Consider the following 25,119-nt stretch of genomic DNA (forward strand, 5'->3'; position numbering starts at 1 on the left):
AATCTTTTTCGTATATATTGGACAAAGTAATTAAACAAGTTACAAGTTTGTAACATTTCCCTTATTTTTAAATGATTAAGAGTAATTAATTTTTTATTTCTATATTGAACTTTTAATGTTATATCAAATAGAAGAAAAAATAAAATATGATAAAATTAAAACATTTATATTTATTAACATATTATTATAGTTACTGAAAATATTAATATGTTCAATCATTAGATACATATGTATATACTTATAATTATACTTATGTGTAGTAATTAAGTCGTATATGTATTTTAAGATATTTAATAAAAAGATATTTGTTTTTTTGTTAAAAAAATTCATACAAATTTTTTTTGAAATTTAAAAAAAAATGTTCTACACAGAAATCTACAAATACCACCAAAAAATTATGTGTACGTATTTTGAAAACAATGTTAACATTATCTATGTTAAACACATACTGACATTCAACCAAAAAAAAACCTTAATTTAATGAACGTTATTTATTAGGATTAATTTTTATTATTTACCCGTTGCTATTCTATAATTACACATACATCTTTCAAATAGTAACTTTATATTAATGTAAAACTAAAACTAGTTAAAATCTTTAATAAAGGGATCAACTATATCTGTATAACTAATAAATAGATGAATCGTTTTATGAATTACATTTTCAAAACATACAACGACTAACTAAAATATTCGTCATTACTTGTGTACAATCCTGAAAGAAATTTTACAATTTATTCCAGGGTTTAAAATCGTTTTGTAAATTTGGATGTCGATTTCGGTTTTCTATATTTTTTTTTACAAATTTCAATTTCGATTCTAATTGATATTTTAAAGAAGTCAATTATGGGACCAACTCTACTTTTTGTACATAATGCCTAAAAGTTAATTTAACATAGGAAGTTAATTAGTTAGTCAATAATTATAGATTAATGTGAAAATATATGCAACTTTTGAAAAAAATTATTTTTAAAATTAAAAATTTTAACTTACGCCATTTTTCAAAAATCAACATAACTTTTTTTTATACTAAAACCTTAGATATTTACCTTTCATTTAATATCATTTTTTTGAAAATCTATCACTTAATCTGCTCATTGGGGGGGATTTAAAATAACAACTTTTTTACAAAAATTAACTTTTTCAACTTAATTTTTGAAAATATTCCGGAAATACTGCGTCCTTCAAACATATATCAAATTAAAGCTTATTTTATGTACTATAAAATGAAAAAAAAAATTTGTCCCGACACTTTATCTTCTACATTTAAACGGCTGTCGTAGTTAAAAAAACACTATTTTTTGTTAAAATTTTCGATTTTAAATTTTCAACTTAAAAATGCTATAACTTTTTGAAAAATGTATATATCAGCACAAATTTTTTTTTCTCTAAATACATTATAAGTATATCTTTCATTTGACATACTTTTTATTAAAATTGGACAAATTCCCCTTATATAGCGTTCAAAACTTGAAATATTGTAAAAAACATAGATCTTTTTCAACTGAACTTTTGAAAATGTTCCGGGAATACTGCGTCCTTTAAACATATATCAAATCAAAGGTTCTGTTATATACTATCAAATGAAAAAAAAAAATTTGTTCCGACATCTTATCTTCTATGTGCAAATGGCTGTCGAAAATTAAAAAAAAAATGTAATGTTTGCGATAAAAATCACCTTTTATCGGGATGTTTTTTGTACTTAAAACTGCCATAACTTTTTCAAAAATGAACAAATAAAAATAATATTTTTTTGTATTGAAACCTTAGATATTTCCCTTTCATTTGATATAATTTTTTTTGAAAATCTAACACTTATTCTGCTCACTGGGAGGATTTAAAATAGTAACTTTTTTACAAAAAATAACTTTTTCAACTTAATTTTTGAAAATGTTCCGGAAATACTGCGTCCTTTAAACATATATCAAATTAAAGCTTATTTTATGTACTATAAAATAAATAAAAAAAAATTGTCCCGACGACCTATCTTTTATGCGCAAAAGGCTACCGTATTCAAAAATATGCTATTTTAACAAATTTTTTTTTTTTTTTTAATTAAACACTATCTACAGATTTGCATCGAAGCGTTTTTTATGATAGTGATTTTAATCACTGTCAGATATCATCTATACTGGACCCCACTGTGCTGGGTTTTTTTTTATTTCTTTATCCCCAAGGAAATATACGACTATTCGTTGGCCTGGATTCATCCGTGCGCACAATTATAAGCTATTTTAGTTAGTCATTGGGATTTTTTTTTTATTTGGTAGAAAATTTGCTTAAATTTTTTTGGTATAGGTTAAAATATGTCAATTTTCAGAACATGATCATAAATAGACTGCACTAAAAAACAAATGGAATATCTGATTAATTGACTAAGTACTCTCTATATCATTATTTTAATAATAACGCCAAAGAATTAGACGTTATGTACAAAAAATAGAATCGGTCCCATAATGGATTTCTTTAAAATATTAAGCAAAATCAAAATCGGTAAAATGAAATATTGATTTTCAGCTTTTTGATAACCAATATACAGAATGTTCAATAATTAAGGTAACAGGTCTGTTGTTACTAAACAAAGAGAACATAGAAACCCGTTCCCTTACTTACTGAACCTCTATATACATATATTTATATGCGACTGTAACGGCCATTCTATTTATGGTGATGTTCTATTACTACCTTGTCAATGTTCCCTTGAATAGTTAAAGTAGAACTTTCCATAGTGTTACCTAAAGGCCATATTTATAGTTAATTCTTATCAATAGACTCTACTTAATCTAAATAATATGCTTAAGAATAGATTAACCAAAACTTATTCCTAAGAAATAACTATAAATACGACGCCTAGTCTACTGGATGCCGCCACCTCAAACAACCCTGTGGACTCGCGCACGCCTATCGTATCATAAACAGATCAATATATTTTGTACGATGTCCAGCTGGTCCTAAGGGCTCACAAGTGTTAAAAGCCGATGCTAAAAGAATTCAATTCACTCTTAAGTGACTCAGCGATCCTAATACTACAACTACCAGTCATAAGAGATTGTTATTATTGATATCTAAGTTAAATTAAAAAAAAAATTATACTATTAACTGAGATATACTTACACCCAACCCTTACCTGTAGATGCGCCAGAGTTACTTCGAGTTGCAAAACTTGTCCTTTTTTATATCAATATAACTAGTGTTATTCGATTTTTTTATTAATAAATAAATTCCTTTATGTCCTAAATCTATTATTATTTATTCGTACTCACGGACAAAATGATTTTAATTTCATTTACACCCTTTGTACGATCTTTAACTATTTTATTAATGCACATAAATATCTACTTATGCCCAGTGCTTTCAGTGTGCAGTCAAACTCCTCCAATGTCTTACCATCACGATTCAGGTAAGAAACAGGCTATTTTATCCTTGTAAAAAACAATTGCTCAATATTTATTTATTTATGAAAATCAAAATATTTGGATTACATTTTTTTTTTTTTGCAAATATATAATAAAAATTGTAATTATGAGATATTTCTATGACTAAACTCATAATTATTTACTTAAAAAAGAGTTAATGTATAAAAATAAGAATAAAAAAATTCTTTCCAAAATAAAATGTTTGTATTTTTGTCAGGTTTGAGTAATGTAATAGAATATCAAAATATACTCTAATTAATAAATACATGTATTAAAGGTCTTATTTAGTATATAGATTTATTTATTTAAATTTTTTAAATAATTTATTATGGATAACTAAGTTATTTTTAATTTAATATTAAAATTAGGATTAGGGGTTTAATTAAGGGAGTGAGTGGGGAAAATAGATTCTTAGAAAAAAAAATTACTCTGTAATGTTACAATTTTTTGTAAGTATTTATCTTTCATACTTTAATTAATTTTTTTTTAATAACTAAATGTTAAGAAGTATATGAAAATTTATTAAAATAACTATATTTATCTACTTGGAAACTTATTTGTCTTTTAGTGTACATTCATCCACAACCAACCAATTCTATAATGAAAGATATAGTGCACTCTGATAAAGTATGTGTTTATTTTGTATTTCAATTTTAAATATATTGTTTTTTATTCTATTTATTCATATTAATTATTTTAAATATTATGGAGAATTACTTACATTTTGATCACAAATTTATTAATGTTTTAGGAACAAATATTGCATGATAAAACTACAATTGAGTAAGTAAATTCTTTACTTATTTATAACAGTTATTTTATTTAAATACTTGTGTAAAAAAAAACTATTTGAAACTGTTATTTTTTGGTTTTATTGCTATAATGAACAGCTAAATATCAGTATTTAAAAAAATACAATTTATTGTAGGAAATAAATGTATTATTAAAAAATAATGACATGCTGTGTATAAGTTCAGATAAAAATACAAAAAATAGTAAAGCTCTATAAAATCAACAATTTTTAAATTGATAATTTTTTTTATCATTCTTAAAAATTTATTTATAACTTGTATAAATTAAACTAAAAAAATTCACAGATCAGATGAAGTTTATTATTTTACACCAATAAATCCACAAAATAATAAAAGTGCAATTATTGGACAACGGTTAGATTTAACATTATTTGAACATTTTTTGAACTCAATTCGGGTAATAAAAATATACATTTTTTATTCAAAAACAAATGTATTTATATAATCTAAATTTTAGGAAAAACACCAAGGTGAATTAGATTTTTACAAAATTTCTCCATTAAATAATTTAGTGTTACCATTAAGAGCAACATTTTCAGTTGCTATCTCAATATTTAATCCATATCCTGATGTATTACAGGTTAGTATGATCTATTATTACAATGTGAATGAAATGATTAATTGTATTCTTTTTAGGTTATTAAAGTATTTGGTGGTGGCCCATCTTTTCACTTAAGTTTGCCATCTGGCAAAATGGAAGATCAAAGAAGTGTTTGGGACATTTTGCCTTATCAATCTAAATCGGTAATTAGATTTACATTTTCAGAACGATCAAATAAAAATCACACATCTAATATAGGGTGAGTATTAATTTTTTTTTTTAATTAATCAATAAAATTAAATATATTAAATTTATATTTTAAATAGACTTTATTTAAGTAATCATGAGTACATAAATGTTCCAATAAAAATATTAATGGGCTCGAAACCTGGCCTTTATAGTTCCGAACATATTATTGACTTTGGTATTGCTAGTAGAAATGGTTTGGTCACATCAAAAGTTCTAAATTTGTGTAATTCTGCAAAATCTAGTATTATTGTACAGGTATTAAAAAAAATAATTATATATATATATATATATATTCATATGAAAATGTTTCATTATATTAATTTTTTTAAGCATATAACATCTGATAATCATTTTGTTACTGTAAATTTTCCACGTGAACTAGAAGTATCTCCACAGTCTTGCACAACGAGCGAAGTTGCACATATTAGTTATCACTGTGAGAAATAATAAAATTTTTATTAAAAATTTTTTATTATTTTGATGTGTTATTATATATATATTAATAGGGGATTATGTTGGATATTCTTATGGAGAAACTCATTGTGGATCACTTACTGTTAAGAGCAATAAAGGAAGTGAATTATTTATACCATATTGTGGACGAACACTAGAAGGTGACTTAGTTTATGAAAAAGAATCTCTGCATTTTGTTATGTCCAAAGCTATACATTCAACTAGTATAATCAAAACATTTTCTTTATTAAATAATTTTTCGTCTACTCCAGTAGCTATTTCACAAATAGTAATGCCAAAAAATACTTCACAATATTTTAAAGTATGTACCAAAAAATATATAAATTTTGAATATTAATTTAAAAAACTCAATTTTAGATAAGGGATTTTAGTTCTGTTATTTTAAAACCTGGTCAAAATAAAACGTTATTTCGTGTGGCTTATGTAAATCCAAATGATTCTAAAATGGATATTATTTCTTATTTAGAATTTAAGACTAATGCATCAGATTTTAAAATACCTGTTATGGTCTATGACGGTCAACTTTCTCAAGTAATTATTATTATAATTTAAATAATCATGAAATATTTATATTTTTGTTTGTATTTTTAAACTTAGATATTACCAGCTACAAATATTATTACATTACCTCCAATACGTATTAGTTCACCCCGCCATACGTATATAGTAGTAGCTAATGAAAATCCTGTAGCCATTATGATGAAAGATTGGGGTACAACATACACTCCACATGTTACATTAACATTGGTAGAAATAGGAAAGTTCAATATATCTATGCGTCGTAATAGTGCAGACAGTTGGTCTAGACCAATGATACGAGAGGATCAAATACTAGCTGTGAGTCAATAGAATCTATATTATTAAATAAAGTAATTTTAAAAATAATTAATCTATTGTTTTAGCCTGTTTCATTGCCTGTAAAACATTATGCAATATTTCAGTTGTTGGTTTCAACACCTAATCCAGATCAAAATTTAACTGTTAAAATTTGGATTCAAACTCAACACCAACATTACAGTATTCCCCTTAGGGTATCTGTGTTTGATAAGAACTTACAAGTATTGGCAGAGCCTTTAATATTTGAAAATTGTCATCCAGTGAGTAGATAAGTTGAAATTATTTAAAAATGACTTATTCGTCTTCCTTTTAGGGTGCTGTTTGCACAGCAGAAGTAAATGTAATGTCATGGTTAGATAGAACATTAGCCTTAACATCAGTGACAAGTGAATTTGTTAGTGAAAATATCAGATTTATACCAACAAGACCTTCACTCATTCAACCTCAAATGATATCTTTAGTTGGTCATATTGAATGGATTCCTGTTCATCATAAAAATTCTTCAAATTGGGTTGGATTATTTAATAAAGCTGGTTTGCATTCTTTATAAATATTATAGTGAATAGCAGGAAAAGCATTAATTATATACCATTTAATATCATATTACTTATAAATTTAGACATTTTTCCGAGTTTAGTACTGATTATTTTCTAAATAAAAAAAAATTCGATAACTGCAAATTTTTGTTAATTATACCATTATTAAATTAAAATGTTGACTGAATTACTGACACAAATTGAGAATAATAAATAATATGAAAAAAAAAAACTCATTTTAACTATTCTCCTTTATGTATTGTTCTTAATTAACTTTTATTTATTTTTTAAAAATGGTTATATACTTGTTATAAAAAACTTATTGAATTCTTAGAAATTTAATTACCAGAAGCTGTTAAGGTATTTTATGACCTTTTATTTCTGTACAAATTGTGTTGGATTAACACTTCAATTGTATTTAATAATTGTTTCATAATATTTCAATAAAATATTGGTTGAACTAAAATGATAAACATATAAGTGCCAAATATTATTTGACACAGTTTTATTCAACATTTATTAAAATATAACTAAATTTTTTATTAGTAAGTTAGTTTTCTTAATTTTACTGGAATTTAAAGTGATTAATTTATATACACATTTTAATCTATAGAGAGAGTTATGTGGTTGTCAAGTTTTCATTTAATTAACTCATCTGAGACAAGTTACATGGATTTTTCATGGTTTTATCAAAGAATGGGAAGATATTATGCTGAAGAAGATAATCGTACCCTTAAACATCAATTTACTTTAGAAACTGGTAAATTTTTAAAATTTTCATTATTAATTATATAATTAATTTAGATGTAATTATTCAGGAGCTGAAACTTGTCAGTTCAGTGTTCATCTTCATTTAAAATGGCCAAAATTTATACAAGAACCAGGAGAAAATAGACAACAAACCACTTTTGAGTTGCCAACAATAGAAGTAAAAGGTAGACCACACTATCAAAGGATTTTAATTAAAAATACTTTTCACACTCAAAATATAACTATGCATTTGGCTATGTATCCACATCCTTACTGGTGCAATATTACAGAATTTATTGACTTGTTTGAACACGAGTATGATTATTTTAATTAGATTTAATCTATAACACCGGCACACAAAATAAAAAGGTTTTCTGTAATTTTGACCGGATCCACCTACGGACATGTATTTTGACCTGTTTAATCCGAATTTGAAGTCCGTTTGGCCCGGTCACCCTTCAGATTTTAGTAAAATGCAAAAAACCAAAAAAATGCGAAAAACTGCCGTCATAGCAATGAAAAAAATTTTGTGGACCCTGATCAAGTATGATTTTTATGTATTTCAATTTACTGAAACTGAATCTGAACGTTAATTAGCCTTTTGAGTCGTCAACATTTGAAAAATAGCAAAAAAACCCAAAAAATTGCAATAAATCATGAAAAATCAAAATTATTAATATGAAAACAAATTTTTTAGATTCAGATTGAGTATGATTTTTATTCCACTGAATTTGAATCTGAAGTTTTCTTGTCTCATTAACATTTTAAAATTAAAAAAAATCTCAAAAAACCAAAAAAATCAGGAAAATTGTAGTTATAAATATGAAAAAAAATTATAGAACACCATGAAATACTTTTCTTGTATTTTTTCACGCATAAAATAGGTGTTTAGAATATGAAAATATAAAAAATTGTAATATTTATAAAAAAAATTACTAGAATGAAGAGAACGATTTTCTCAAATTTTAACCTCTTCATGCACGAGATTTTTTTTTCCTTAAAAATAAAAAATAAATTTTTTTTTTGATTTTGACTTACAAAAATAAGGTTTTAGTATATGATATCATATGATACCATCGTGCAATATTTAAAAAAAAAAAGTATTCATATTATTTAATTTTATCAAACATACTTTATTCTATATTAAAAAAAAAAAAATAACAAACATCAACTTTTAGAAAAACTTCATAAATTATAAATCATAAAATTAAGTTCATAAAATAAATATAATAAAACAAATTTTAAAAGATCAATATTGAATAATAATAAACAAATAATATTTAAAAAAATATAAATAAGACTAGGTATTTTTCTTAAATTTAAGACTTCTGATAACTTCAGTTTTTTAACTGAATATAAGTTTTATATATGTTTATAACATATTTTAAAAGTATTTAACAAAATAATATATACTGTAGTCAATTTTTTATTAATTTAGTGTGAAATGTTCTCATAGATTCTGGACATACAGCACATTCTGAATCACTAGGGATTTCTAAATCCAAAAAAAAAACTATATCTTTATCCCTGAGATATATTTTCAACTAGAAAAAAAACATAGTATAAATTGTTATTATTTTTCATATATAGGCATAGTGGTATCATTCGATACCACATGGTAACTAAGCAATTTCGAATACATAACAACATTATATTGTTTTAATATTGCCAAATATGAATAGATCGTACTATTTTATTTAATAAAAGTAATTAATTATAAATATACTTACATTATTTGGTCTTTAATTAAAAAGTAAAATTTGACTTTTTTAAATGCACAAAACAGTTTCGCGTTTATTAATATATCTCTTTCAATGATAACACAACCAAGTAGACCGATGCGTAACGTTCCGTACATTAAACGAAAACAATAATAACATTGCTACCACGATTTTACGATTTTATATAAATTCTACAATTTAGTGGTATCATATGATGCCACCGTGCATGAAGAGGTTAAAATTCGAGAAAATCGTTCTCTTCATTCTAGTAATTTTTTTTATAAATATTACAATTTTTTATATTTTCATATTCTAAACACCTATTTTATGCGTGAAAAAATACAAGAAAAGTATTTCATGGTGTTCTATAATTTTTTTTCATATTTATAACTACAATTTTCCTGATTTTTTTGGTTTTTTGAGATTTTTTTTAATTTTAAAATGTTAATGGGACAAGAAAACTTCAGATTCAAATTCAGTGGAATAAAATACATAAAAATCATACTCAATCTGAATCCAAAAAAATTGTTTTCATTGCTATGACAGCAGTTTTTCGCAATTTTTTGGTTTTTTGCATTTTACTCAAATCTGAAGGGTAACCGGGCCAAACGGACTTTAAATTCGGATTAAGCGTGTCAAAATACATGTCCATAGGTGGGTTTGGTCAAAAGTACAGACAACTTTTTTTTTGTGTGCCAGTGTAATTATCTACTTAACTAAACATTTTACATCAATATTTTAGAGTTAACTCCTTATTAATATCACGGGATGATTGGGAATTGGTATTAAATAATACAAGCTCTCATAGGAAGAAAGTTGTAAATTTTAAAAATTCTATTTATGTCCCACATAAAAAAACCATGATATTTGTTATACCACCTCAAAAAGAGATTGAAGTGTTGGTAAGATTTCAACCAAAAAAACCCGGTATCAGTACATCCATTTTATTTTTAAGGTAAGATTTTTCAAATTATAAACATAATCATATAGAAGTATAGAAGTAAAAATATAATGATTTATCATTTTGTAAATTAAAAAAATAACTGTTTGGTTTTTTTTCATTGAAAGTACTGTACGTCCAGAGATGTAATTAAAATGCGATCCTAAGGAAGCAACAGCTTTCCAAGCTTTTTAGGCGCTAATCTAAATATTAAGGAATTAAATTTATAAATACTGTCAATAAACGGTCGATTAAAATTTGTTTACTTTTATTTTTAATAATAGTAAATTGCCATCAGAAATATTAATATTATCAATGACAATAATCATTTTTCCTGTGGATAGGGCATAAAAATACTTCCACGGCCCCTCTGCCAGTCGTAAGAGGCAACTAATGAGGTTGCGTCAGGTCGACAGCCGGCGTAAAAATCTTTGTCAAAAAAGTATGAGAAATCCTAAACAAAACTTAGGCGGATTGTCCCATCTTGGATGTACGCGGGGACAACAGACAGTAGTTAAAAACGTAGAAGGCCTAAGGAATAAAGTGTTTGATACCAGCCGGACAACTTGTGCTGTTTCACAAGTCATGATTACAGGTCTACCCAACGCTTATAGTGTCAACGATATAGAGATATCACCACTTAATTCTAGACTGAACTCATGTATAAGGGAGAAAAATAGATACAAAGTAAGAATAGGTACTTGGAATGTTGGAACATTAAATGGTAGAAGTAGAGAATTAGTACAAGTATTGAAGAGGAGAATAGTTAACATTTGTTGTGTGCAGGAAACCAAGTGAAAGGAAGAGAAAGGAAGGAAAATAGGTGAGGGTTATAAAATAATATACTCAGGTAAGTCTATTACAAATAATGGTGTAAGGATAATAATGTATGAGGAGATGAAAAGTAAAATAGTAGAAGTAGTTAGGAAAAGTAAGAAAATTATAGTTGTAAAATTAATCATCGAGGAAAAAGTGCTGAATGTAATAAATGCCTATGCAGCACTATAAGTAGGCAAGGAAGTGTTTTGGAGAGAGATAGATGAGGTGATACAAAAGTAAGAGAAAAAGGTCTAAAGATTATCACTATGTAAGGTGTATTATAATATGAAAAAAAGATGGAAAGAGTATTTTGGAAAATTATTGAATGAGGAGTACCCAAAAAAGACATTAGAGGATATCTCATGGAATGAGGGACAGGTAGATTTAATTAGGGAGAAAGAGGTTGCGGCATCAATGAAACAGAATAAAGCAGTAGGACCAGATGAAGTGCCAGTAGAAATATGGAAAATATTAGGCGGTGTTGGCATAAGGTGGTTGAAGGAACTTTTAAATAAAATCTTATTAGAAGGGAAAATTCCAAATGAATGGAAAAATAGTATTGTGGTGCCGATATATAAAGTTAAAGGTGACATACAGGAGTGTGGAAATTTTAGAGGCATAAAGCTTATGAGTCATAGTATGAAAATTTGGGAAAAAATAATAGATAAGAGAATAAGAGAACTAACCGAAATTTTTGCGATACTACGACATGAAAACTTTTTTTTTTCCATTATCAATTTTATCACAGCGATATACACGTGCCGAGGAAGTGCCAAAAATCCACGCGCATGTTTTGAATAAGGGTATCGTCTCATTTTTACTTATATATATATACATTTTGACTCTGATTATGTAGATAATGAATTTTTATGTCATTTTTTCTCTTTAATTCTTTATAATACATGTTATAATTGTCATATATGAATTGATTAATTTTTTTTTTTTTTTGATATTATGTTTGGTTTATTAAGTATACAGATACTTTCTGTCAATTTCTTTTAAATATGTTTATAACACAAATTTTTTTGATATATTTAATCAAGTTGATTGTTATATATATCATTTGTTTGAACTTTGGCTTTCTAATCGACTTGCTGTTCAAATGTATTTTTTTCGCTTTGAACTTTGTTTTATATTCACGTAGAGTTTATATTAGGATACGATTTTGCATTTGCGCATAACAATATATTTTGTTTATTTTATCGAGGAATGTTTGATAGGTATATATGAATTTAACCATGGTTATAAGTATATAAGTTTGTACATACATTATCAGAACAGAACAGTATTAATAATCTTATTTATCTCTTATATATGTTGAATAAGTCTATAAGTTTATCGTAAAAATAAATATAGTTTAAAAAAACTAAAAAATACACGCTTTTAAACTATATTCATTTTTCAATTTTTAGTTTCATGTTATTATAGTAGTTACTATCAATGTTACATGGTTGTAACGGGTAACGGGAAATCAGGGTTCGATTCCGGGGAGGGAGTCTGATAAACGGCTACCACATCCAAGGAAAGCAGCAGGCGCGTAAATTACCCACTCCCGGACACATGGTGGTAGTGACGAAAAATGACGATACGTGTTGGAGGCAGTAGTGTCAAAACATATCATATTTGTTTGATTAACTAAATTCCAATCAACCAAAAGCTTAATAACGGCATCAGTTTGCGATTGGCCTGTAGAATTTAAAAGTTTAGGCACTCCCAAAAGTTTAGTTTTGCCATCACCAGATACTAATACCGCTAAACGTTCAGTGTAATTTTTTTTGTTGTAAGACGGCAACATTTTTCCGTCCCAGTGAACCATTAAAGCGGTGTTTGGTTTGAATTATTTTATTATTTCATTATTTATAATTTTTCTATTAAAATTACGAGCTCTTTGAATTCAATCTTTACTTATCGAATAATCATTAATATTTTTATCACACTAAGTTAAAGCAGACGCCAAAATATACGTGGCTTTTCGGCTAGATACGTTTATTCTGTCTAGAATGAGTACCCCGATTGTAAAAAATCAACATTGGTGACAAAAAAAAAAAAAAAATTATTTTTATTTTTATAATTATAAATATATATGTATGTATATATAGCTAATGCCAAATTTTAAAATAAAAAAATGTAAAAAGGAAACAGTAAAATTTGATGATATTTTCATTTATTTTTATATACATCATATATTCTAGCGTACGTTCTAATCTAAAAAAAGGTAGTAGTTTTAAACATTAGTGGAAAAAAATTTTTCCTCTTAAAATACACACAAATATTAATCAAATTAAAAAAAAAAAATTTTTTTGGTTTACTTAAGTGTTCGTTGAACTTAACCATATTTTTGAGCTTTTTATGGACTTTACGCAATCAATTTTGGACTTACAATTTTTTTTTCTAATTATTATTATTCGGCATTAAAAAACGAACAATTTAGATGTACTAAGTAAGNTGGCATTAAAAAACGAACAAATTAGATGTACTAAGTAAGAAATTTGAACAAAAATTGAATAAATAATGACATTTTATGTTTTTTTGAGTATTTTTGGTCAATTTTCTTAAAACGCGTTGAGCGACCTGTAAAAATTTTTTTTTTAATCTCAAATTTTCATAAAATGTTTATTTTAATGTATATAATACATTTATGAGGTATCTCATTAACATTTTGAAGATCGATTTTTTTTGAGCCACCCTAATATATATACATGTAAAGCGACTTAAGTACGTAAACGTATCATGCACAAGATATAGCTGTGTTTTGTGGGCGAGCGAGGCGCGGGGGAACGTTGTACGCGAGGTATATGCGGCGGCTGTAGAAATATATATATACACGTACATATATATAGTAAGGCGACATAAGTACGTAAACGTATCATGCACTAGGCATAGCTTTGTTTTGTGGGCGGGGGGGACGTTATACCTAAGGTATAAACGGCGGCAGCAGCGTTAGGAATATATAAATATATATACGTAAGGCGCATTAGACGCGGGCGGTATTGGTCAGTCAAAATAAAAATTTGTTTATATATATATAATTAATGACAGGCACGCGTGTACGGATACGAAAACTAAAATACAATTTTTCAGGAAAATATTGTTATCGGCTAGTGGTGAGCAGGGTGGGGTGAATGCGTTACGACGTCTAGTTTCAAGGCCATAGACGACGGGGTACGGGAGTATAATAACACTTGGCTGGTGGAGATTTACATACAAACACACAACATACAAGTGAAACTAATATATAAGCGTGTTAATTAGGATCCAACTATGACAACTATGCTGTACAATGTTAAATCACAGTAAACCGATTATCTTATCAATATTGACTTTTTTCATTGTCCCAGCAATAATAACCTGCTGAAAGTTTTCTGTAATTATTCTATAATATTGATATAATTATTATAATTAGAATATTATTAATTGTTGTGCATACCAGGGGCGTATTTAAGGGGTATATGGACGATATTTTTTTAGGCCGACCTCTATGAAATATGGCTCTAATAACCTTTTTTTTAATCATCCCTTTGATGTTTATCAAAAGTAAAAAAATTAAATACGCCCCAAGTGAATACCTCAGTAAACAAACGTCAACCTTATATCCATACATTTTACTATTTTCTCTCTTTGAATTTTCTTGATTTTATTAATTAATTTTTTAATACATTTTTGTTACACTGATTCTGGTGTAATATTTTTCTTGTAAATCACTCATTGTGACCGGCGTAGTCATGGACTTATATCAGAATCAGTGGCCTACTTATGAGGACCGCCTAATGAGTCTTGTAGGGCTTCAGCTAGGCAAAGCCTAGTAATATAATATATTATGTAGGACATGGATATTTATCAAATTTTGTTTAGATCAGACATATTTACACATTTTTTTTAAAAGAATCACTTTTTAGAGCATTGCTGAGTTTCCAAGGGGAGGGGCATGTCTCTCTTGCATTCTTCTCCACAGGTGTGCAAGGGAGAAAAGTACTAGATAATACAGAGGCAAGTCTTTGTAGATTTTGCACCTAAAAACAAATTAGAGTCCCATTTTTCAAAATTATTTTTTGATAGTATTTTTTTTTTATTTAGAACAGTAATAATTATGCAGTAATCAAAAACATAATTATACCTTATTAATTTTTGTGATATAATTCTTATAAAAATAAAAATATTGATTTAAAATTGGAGAAACTAGAGTCTTAATTTGTAAGGGTATATTCATAAAAATATTTTTACTCTCTCCAAAGGAAACACTATCTTAATCATGTAGTCATCTTTGCTCTGTAATGATCTTTCCCTATTACCCTTTAATTATTACCGTGCTCAACTATTTTTATTATACTTTACTTAAACATTTAAAATCTATTAAAATATTATGATTGATTACTGTATTTTTGTGTTTAAGCACCTGTAGACTGATTGGTGTCAGAATAAAAATTTAAAATAATTTTACACAAATTTAATTTCTAAGATACATATTTACCAAATAAGTAATTAATATATATTTATAAACTAATTTAGGGATAATTTAATAAATAAATATAAATTTTGTATAGACTATTAAAATTTTACAAAATATTTAGTTATTAAAACCATTATTTTCATTTTAAAATTACTTCATAATAATTTTTTATTTTAATATTTAACTAATTTTTATATTATTTTATGATTTCAGAAATGATGTAACAATTCTCGAGAGTATATTATTCAAGGGCATGGGTGCTTATCCTGTACTATCATTTGGATCAAAAAAAAAATTGCCTCCTCTAATTTTCGATTTAGAATCTAGTCCCATGATTGATTTAATGTGTAGTAAAAGTATGTTAAAAAAAGTATTTATTAACTATCAGTTGTATATTATTTTACTAAAGTATGATTAGATTAAAATTATATTTATGATGAAAATAATCATAACCTCAAACTTATCAAAAAATTATTGTAGACCATTCTTTTTTTTAACCAATCTTATATTACTTATACTAAGAATGATTAAAAAATAATAAAATTTGGACTTGGCCATATTATGCACAACACTAACAATGTATAATAAAAATTGATCACTTGTGGCTAATTAATTAAGTAAAATTAAAACTATATTAAAAATATTATAAATTTTAAAAAACTAAAAAATATTAAACTCAAAGCCACAAAAAATTAATGATAAGTCGCGGATATGTATTTCGGAAACAATGTTACCATCCACGCTAAACACATACTGACAGTTATTAATTTATTTTAAGTATTCGTTAATTATCTTCTTATTATAATTAAGTGTAGTTAATAAAAATTTTAGATAGAACTAATCGAATATTTTTTAAAACCATTCGGTAACCTATTTGAAACGTTTTTAAAACTATTCGATAGTTTATGCTAAAAATAAACTATTCGGTTGTATTCGATAGTTTAAAATATTCGAAAATGACCATCACTAATAGAAATACAAAAATATTAAGAAGCCATAAAAATACAAAAAACTAAGAATCCATAGAAATCCAAAATCGCTAAAAAGCCATATAAATACAAAAACATTAAGAATACAAAGAAATACAAAAATAATAAGAAGCCATAGGAATGCAAAAAACTAAGAAGCCATAGAAATGCAAAAACACTTATAAGCCATAGAAATACAAAAACACAAAAAAGCTATAGGAATGCAAAAACATTAAGAAGCCAAAGAAGTAAAAAACTATTAAGTCATAGAAACACCAAAATATTAAGAAGCTACAACAGAAATACAAAATATTTGCCCCTGTGGATAGGAGATAAGAATATTTCCATGGCCCTCTGGCAGTTGTTAGAGGCGACTAATGAGGTTGAGTCAGGTCGACAGCAGGCGTACAATTTTTCTGAACAAAATTTAGGCGGATTGTCCCATCTAGGGTCAATAGGCGAGAGGAAATAAAATAGTTAAAAACGTAGAAGGCCTAAGGAATAAAATGTTTGATACCAGCCAAACACTTGTGCAGTAGCTGTTTCACCAGTCATGTGTACAGGTCTCCATCACCACTTAATTCTAGACTGAACTCATGTATAAGGGAGAAAAATAGATACAAAGTAAGAATAGGTACTTGGAATGTTGGAACATTAAATGGTAGAAGTAGAGAATTAGTACAAGTATTGAAGAGGAGAAAAGTTAACATTTGTTGTGTGCAGGAAACCAAGTGAAAGGAAGAGAAAGGAAGGAAAATAGGTGAGGGTTATAAAATAATATACTCAGGTAAGTCTATTACAAATAATGGTGTAAGGATAATAATGTATGAGGAGATGAAAAGTAAAATAGTAGAAGTAGTTAGGAAAAGTAAGAAAATTATAGTTGTAAAATTAATCATCGAGGAAAAAGTGCTGAATGTAATAAATGCCTATGCAGCACTATAAGTAGGCAAGGAAGTGTTTTGGAGAGAGATAGATGAGGTGATACAAAAGTAAGAGAAAAAGGTCTAAAGATTATCACTATGTAAGGTGTATTATAATATGAAAAAAAGATGGAAAGAGTATTTTGGAAAATTATTGAATGAGGAGTACCCAAAAAAGACATTAGAGGATATCTCATGGAATGAGGGACAGGTAGATTTAATTAGGGAGAAAGAGGTTGCGGCATCAATGAAACAGAATAAAGCAGTAGGACCAGATAAAGTCTGGAAAGTATTAGTGTTGGCATAAGGTGGTTGAAGGATCTTTTAAATAAATTCTTATTAGAAGGGAAAATCATAAATGAATGGAAGAATAGTATTATGCCAATGATAGGTGAAATGAGGAGATCTGTGATAATAGGCAAGGACGTGATTGGAGAGGTGGAAAGTTTTAAGTATTTAGGGTCAGTCGTGCAAAAGAGCAGTGGTATTTGGGAGGATGTAGACACAGGAAAATTCGGGTGGTTTAAGTGGAAAATTGCGTCTGGCGTCTTATGCGATTAAAGAATTCCAAAGAGGCTGAAAGGTAAATTCTACAAGACTGTAGTGAGACCAGCTGTGATGCATGGTTCAGAGTATTGTGTGGTTGATAAGAAAGTAGAGCAGAGAATGAGTGTAGCAGAGATAAGAATGCTTAGATGGAAGAGTGGAGTGACTAGAAAAGATAGAATAAGGAACGAGCATATAAGAGGGAATATAGGTATGGCGTCAATTGTGGATAAGATGAGAGAAAATAGATTTAGATGATTTGGTCATGTTATGAGGAGAGAAGAATCGGAAGCTGTAAGAACAGTTATAAAAATGAATGTTGAAGGAAGAAGAGGTAGAGGAAGACCAAACAAAGATGGAGGGATGCTATTGGATGCTTTATGAGGACAGCTGATATGACCGAAAATAATGTGGGAGATCGTATTAAGTGGAAATTTAGGATAAGGATGGCTGACCCAAAGTAGTTGGGAATAAATGAAGATGAAGAAAATAGAAATACAAAATATTAAGATGCCATAGAAATGTAAAAACATAAGAAAGATTTTATTTATACAATAACATACTACTTATATCAATTATTCTTAAATTTTATTAAAAAAATGAATAAATACTTTAGTAAAACTAAACGGTTGGAAAAAATATCAAATTTATGGTAATCCAAATAAAAAATGCGTACTCATGATTATCTGTCAATTTTTTGTTAATAATGTGGCTCATTGAACAACTTAGTTCACTAATTATTATTTATTTTTTTTTAGATAAAACTTTTTTACCGTCAGAAACAAGAATATTTTTAATAAAAAATCCTGGTAAACATGCAGTTAAAGTTACTTCAATGACAATAAATAGTGTTCTTTGTAGTGGTTATGGTTTCAGAATTTTAGACTGCAGAAAGTTTATTATTTTACCTAATCAAACTAGAGAAGTAAGCATCTTAATATCAAATAAAAAACTTATACATAATTAATAATAAAGCAGAGTTAACATAGAAAATTTCTGTTGGCCTCTGAATGAGTTGAAATATTTCTTTAAAATTTTTGTATTTAGTTAATTTCTGTTAAATGATAGTATTTGATTATGTAATCTTGTTTTTAGATATCTGTTGAGTTTACTGCTGATTTCACATTGAGATCTGTAATGAGGCAGTTGGAAATAAATACTGAGGAAAAAATTGGTTCAGAAACTACTAGTCGTATTTTTATTTATCAACTATGGGGAATTGTACCATCAGAGTGGGATCTATGCAAAGACAAATATACATGGCAAGAATTTCGAAGAGGAGATAATTGGGCTAGACCAGAATGGGAATCGTCAATTGGTCAAATTATGCTTGTTGCAGCTGGAATACTTATGATTATAGCTTGGCTAGTATCATTAGCTGCAGTCCATACAATTGACAAAGATTTTTTATCAAAAAATTTAGGCAACCCATGTGTTGGAATATATGGAAAAAAATCTTTTCAAATAGTTTTAACACAATCCACAAATTTAAAAAAAACTGAGTACAAGTAAAATACCAATTTTAGTCGTAAGCTATTTATTCTAATAGTAAATATTATGTAATCCATTTTTTAGACATTCTAAGCACAAAGAAAGTAACGATGACAAGAGACCAGAACTTATACGAGATCCCACCTCGCTAGGTATTTCTCAAAGTGAAAATAGTTATGTAAAGCCTTCAGATACAACACCAATTTGGAGTTTTATGTTGCGGAGTTCTGAACCAGAACAAGAACAAGTATACTTAATAATAATAAGGAACACTTAAGATATAAGAAAATGAGCAGATAAATATTTAACAAATTATAAAATTTTATAAATTTATTATTCTTATTTTAGACATGTTAGGAAACAATAATATGTAAAATTTAATACATAGTCAGTATGTAGTAAGGGTGGGTGCAGCTCGTACTAATGTATTTATTAACGCTTACATTCCATAACAATTTTAACGCAACATATCTAGTAGATAAAGTTATTTAACTTTTCAAGACATTGTGGATCACTATATATACAGAGTGATTATTTAACTATAACTCTTACAATATCTTTAAAAATATAAAATATAGTACAATTTTTCTTTTCTGAAATCAATAGTGTCTTATTTTCTGTAATTTCCAGAAAACAACAATTTATTCTCCCTTTATTTCTTATAATTTTATCAACTTAAGTTTTAAAATTGAAACATTTATGTTTAAACAACTTATAGACTACAAAATGATCTATCTAATATAATTACTGATTAATAGTTTCGTTTAAAAAAAATTATTGTATAAAAAGTTAAAAGTGTATCACTTTCATTACAAAAATTTAATTCTTGTGTTGGAAACTCCATATAGCTTAACAATACATAGGTGTGTATACAGGGCAGCAGAAATACCGATTGTATTTCCAAACTGGTTTAGTTCTATTGAATTAGGCTGTTAATAATTGGTATTCAATAAAAAAATGTCGATTTCCTTAAAATATTATCTTACTTTATTATACAAAAATTTCAATCTAAGAACAAAATTGGATGTTCAGGGTAAATGTTTCTTAAATCTTCCATAAAATATAGACTCTTAATAGAAAGCTAGACAATACGAAATTGAACCTTGATACTTATACACAGCGAAATGAAATATTCCCAATCAAATTAAATAGACCACCTTCCATGTTTTTATTAAACATTTTGATTTATCATACATTATATTTAAAGTTATCTAACATTTATTTATTTTCTAAGAAAATACTACAGGACTATTAGTAAAAAAAAACCCTATTGATATAATGGTTTAATTTTCAAAGTTAGCCAACATTAAATGAATATTTAGTGAAATAATTTTGTTTTACTCATATAAAATCACTTACAGAATTTTTATAGATTAAAAATTTACTTTTTATATAATTTAATTTAAGTATATTATTTAACTTTTAAATCTATGTTATATATGTCAATTATTTCTCATATTAATATATTTTAGAAAATAGAAAAAGATCGAAGTAGATCACATTTATTAGACAATCAGCATAAAGAAAAAACAAAAAAAAGATATGTAAATCAAGTATTGATAGAAAATGAAAACTCTAACCAAAAAATTTCAAACACTTCTTCTTGGCAAATAACTAGAAATAGGTATAGTTAATTATTTATGACTAATTACTAATATGTCGAACTTTATATGTAGTAGAATCTAAGTAATCTTTATTTAATTATATAATATAATAAAAGTATCCTTTAAAAGTTAGTATTGATTTTAATCTACACATTTCTGATTTATCTAATTATAGATTCCCTAATTAACAAAATTATCATGTTGTAAAGATGAAAATTAATTTTTTTTGTCTTTGTAACATATTTTATTTAAGAAATTACTTCTTAAAAGTAAATGAATTATATTCTAAAATACTCTATTGAGCAATTGAACTATCATCACAATACTCTAAAATTTATTTTATTAAAGCTTTTATAAATTCATAAAAAAATAAGTATAAATGCAGCATTTGTGATAAAATACATTTTTTGTAATTGTATAGATCTCCAGCATTAGATACTCAGAATAACAAGAACTCTAAAGTAGAGGATTTTAAATTTGAAATAGAAAATCGCAGAAGAGCTGATAAGCTGTTAAAAAAACAATTTGGCATAAAACCTGTTGATAGCTGGAGAAAACATAAGAAAGCTATGAATGCAGCAAAGTACTTTGAAGAAATTCCTATAACAGAAAAAATAAATATAACTCAAGACTCACTAAAACCTATATTGGATCCTAAGATTGATTCAAAAGCACTAAAATCTGTCAGCAAAAGTAATAAAAAGACTTCTGCTATTACTCTTCCCATGACAAAACAGATTAATAATCCAGAATTACCAGCAACTTCAAGTCTTTCTACTTCTGAGATAGTGAAAAAACCTATAGCATCTGTAGCACCATATCAAATTGTTCTTCCAAAACAAACAATTGTTCCAAGTATAGTTAATGACCGTACATCTGAAAAGTGTATTTTAACAAAGCAAAAACCATTAACTCTTACTAACAAAATTGAAAAAGACAACAACATAACTATTAGGCCAATCATTTCTAAAAAATCAATAAGTGAAGATGATGGGTTTCTTGCAGAGTATAAATATATGAAGAAAAAAAATAAATTGGATAGAAAATCATCATTACAATCAACACCTAATGGAAAACATAAAAATGTAACTGTTGAAAGTTCTTCCAATACATCTAAAACTAAAACCAAAGAAATTTTACAGCAAAACGTTGAAAAAAAAGAATTTGTATCTACAATTAACTCAAAAATTGAAGCTCAACTTGTAACGGAAAAAAAAATTACTGTTTTAAAAAGAAGAAATGATAATAATAAACATCCAGATATCGTATCAACTCTTATAAATAAACATGGTTTGTACCTTACTTCTTGATGTAACTAATATAATTTTAACATAAATATCTAATTATATTTGAAACTATTTTCATGATTTCAGTTTACCAACTTTTATTTTTTTTATTTTAGTAGTTGTATTTGAACTATTTAAGTTTCAAGAAAACATTTAGCATTACATAAAAAGCTAGTAATTGTGAAAAGGGCATAATTCATTTGTTTTTACCTAAGTTTACATTTTTTTATAAAATATTTAATTTATTTTTTGTAGGACCAGTTGGTTCTGGAAGAGATAGAAAACATGAAGAACTAATGATTAAATGCAACACTAATTCTGATATTATCAAAAACTCAAAAGATAATTCAGGTATTGTATTTATATACATATATACATTACGATATCAGTGGTATATCCGGGATTTAGAGTTAGGGGTAATCTTCAATTTATATATATATATATATATAAAATATTTTTAGTAACATTAAAAACTTATAATAAAATGTTTATTTTATTTTCATACTTTAAAAATAAATTAAATATACTGTGATTTTTTTTATAAATGTTTAAGAAATTAAAAACAAAAGAAAATTGATAAACAAATTTTTTGTTATTAAAACAACAATAGTTAATTCATATTAATTTTCTTTATTTTGAATTATGTAAAAACATAATATTTCCATAATAACAAATAAACTTTAAAAAATTTACTAAAATTTTAGTTATAAACAACAAAATCGTCATCTCAGTACTCCAACATCTTTGTGTTATGAGATAATAATATTTCAATAATTGATGTTTATTTGAGTATTAATAATTAGTTTAACAAAGTAGGTAATATGATATGGAGTGGTATATTAGGTATATCAAAATTAATTAAAGTTGTCAGTTAGACCTGTTTTACTCTGTATATATATATAATTAAAAATTTAAATGTTTAGGATCATTATTTACTGTGTTTGACAATGCTACAAAATCCTTAAACTGTGATAATTCCAATAAAAAATTGACATTTTCATCAAATGACACCAGTTACAATTTATGGACATCGTTTGTTTGGGGACCTGTTTCTGTACAAAATAATAAAAATCGAGGATCAAAAATATAACATTTATTATACATGTAAGTGTACCTCATGTAACCTTGTTTTATAAAAAACAAGTTGTTTTGTTTTAAATAAAAAAATTAATTAATTTAGTGAGGACATCATAATTTATTATCAATAGTTTATTATCGATTCAGGATTAGTATTGGAGACACTGCCAGTGTGACTACTTTTAAAACATTAGTCTTAAATAATTCTTTTTTAATCTACAAGTGTTATAAATTTGTTCATATATCTAGGCAATAATGTAAATGAAATTAGATTATTTTTGTTTTAATTAATTTTAAAACTTCTAAAGTATGTTTTAAATACTGATTTGTTTGTATTTATAATTATTTTTTACTTTGTTGATTTTTTTTTATTGTGTCTAAAAGTTTTAAAAATAAATACAAAATTTTCTTACAGAATAACATGTTGGTAATATTTTTATTGATAAATAATTTAAAAACTATGAACAATTCTTAAAAATAATAAATATAAAAATCTATAGTAAAAATATATCTCTGAATTATTACACTAACTAAATTAATTATTATAATAATATATGTATATAAAAAGTAAATTTTTTCTCAATTTTTTTTTAAATAATAATTATACTAAAAAATTATTTTTTAGTTTCATATTTTTCTTAATTTATCAGTTTTTCATTTTTTCATTTTTTTTTTTTTTTTTTTTTAATAATTTTAATAATTTTTTAATTCATCTCTTCTACTATATATAGTTTTAACTTTACTTTTTTTAAATGGCAGTATACATATTTAACTATCTTATAAAATTAAGAATAATTTAATTAAGAAAATTTGTGGTCAATAACAACTTATTACCCATTGCTTGAGGGGTCATTACCATTTTAAAACATAGATTGAAAGTGAGACAGAAGTACAAAATTATATATTATTTTTTGCCCACAAATCTTCTCCCGCCTAGACATAAAAATTTTAATAACAGAAGTATTGGACAAAAAGTTGCTATTAATCAATCATGTTCTTAATTAGAATATTTTGAATTTTTTACATAGTGAAATAGGCATGTTTCTATAAAAAAAATTGACCTTATGTTATTATGAGTATCATAAGTATATAAGTATGAATCAAAAATGTAATTAATAATTGGTAATTAATATATACATATTTTAATATATGTTATATATTATAATATAGATATTGTTCTAAACAATGAGAACAATAGAAATCTGTTTCCTTACTTACTGAACACTCTATATATGAAACTAAAAAATTTCAAAAAGGATTTTCTTAACATAATTATTATACTAAGAGAAATTGATAAATGAGAGTAGCTTTTGAAAAAAACAGCCTGTATTTAGTTATTTTAATTTATCATTACAGCATAGTGATTATTGGGTTAAATGTTATTAAAGTTGTCAGTTAAATCTTTTCAACTCGTTGTATAAATATATTGTATGTTGTATTAAGTCTCATATTACTAAAACAATTTAATTATTATAGTTCTATCAAACTTTCAAAACTAATAAATTTTTTTTAAAAATTTATGGAAACTAATCCTATTACATTATACTAATTTTTTGCATTTAAAAAATGATAGAATTTATAAACAATAATAAAAAAAACCCTAGATGGGTAAAATAAAATATAACTGATTATATGGTGAGCTTAAATGACAGACAGTAAACTAAAAAAAAAAAAAAAAAAAA

The 25,119-nt window shown here is 25.9% G+C and overlaps 2 protein-coding genes across 6 annotated transcripts in view; one reads left to right on the plus strand and one right to left on the minus strand.

The window, feature by feature from the left end:
• Positions 1–2,923: 2,923 nt before the first annotated feature.
• Positions 2,924–23,835, plus strand: LOC126894202 (transmembrane protein 131). Of its 3 annotated transcripts, none has more exons than XM_050665032.1 (25): positions 2,924–3,400; positions 3,985–4,043; positions 4,168–4,199; positions 4,514–4,625; positions 4,686–4,808; positions 4,865–5,028; positions 5,096–5,273; positions 5,349–5,454; positions 5,525–5,793; positions 5,850–6,023; positions 6,090–6,329; positions 6,395–6,589; positions 6,643–6,862; positions 7,479–7,625; positions 7,684–7,930; positions 10,079–10,291; positions 15,756–15,898; positions 18,738–18,904; positions 19,075–19,487; positions 19,555–19,717; positions 20,943–21,094; positions 21,496–22,364; positions 22,616–22,711; positions 23,284–23,464; positions 23,541–23,835. In XM_050665032.1, exons 1-24 carry the CDS (start codon positions 3,271–3,273, stop codon positions 23,448–23,450), a joined length of 4,779 nt encoding a protein of 1,592 aa, XP_050520989.1. In that variant the 5' UTR covers positions 2,924–3,270; the 3' UTR covers positions 23,451–23,464; positions 23,541–23,835. The 3 variants fall into 3 exon arrangements, with proteins under 3 accessions (XP_050520989.1, XP_050520991.1, XP_050520988.1); XM_050665034.1 differs by having other exon boundaries at positions 23,585–23,835; XM_050665031.1 differs by having other exon boundaries at positions 23,284–23,835.
• The window catches only part of LOC126894210 (synaptic vesicle 2-related protein), an 18,173-nt gene continuing 16,316 nt past the window's right edge, over positions 23,263–25,119 (minus strand). For 2 of the 3 annotated variants that reach the window (XM_050665058.1, XM_050665055.1), the window contains exon 13: positions 23,263–23,412. The gene's annotated coding sequence lies outside the window, so the exon portion shown is untranslated. Of the gene's footprint in view, positions 23,413–25,078; positions 25,098–25,119 lie in introns of those variants that run through there. The other variant, XM_050665057.1, reaches the window with a different exon arrangement.

This window comes from Daktulosphaira vitifoliae, unplaced genomic scaffold (assembly GCF_025091365.1).
Source record: "Daktulosphaira vitifoliae isolate Bord-2020 unplaced genomic scaffold, ASM2509136v1 Scaffold_1, whole genome shotgun sequence".
In the NCBI taxonomy this organism is placed as follows: domain Eukaryota; kingdom Metazoa; phylum Arthropoda; class Insecta; order Hemiptera; family Phylloxeridae; genus Daktulosphaira; species Daktulosphaira vitifoliae.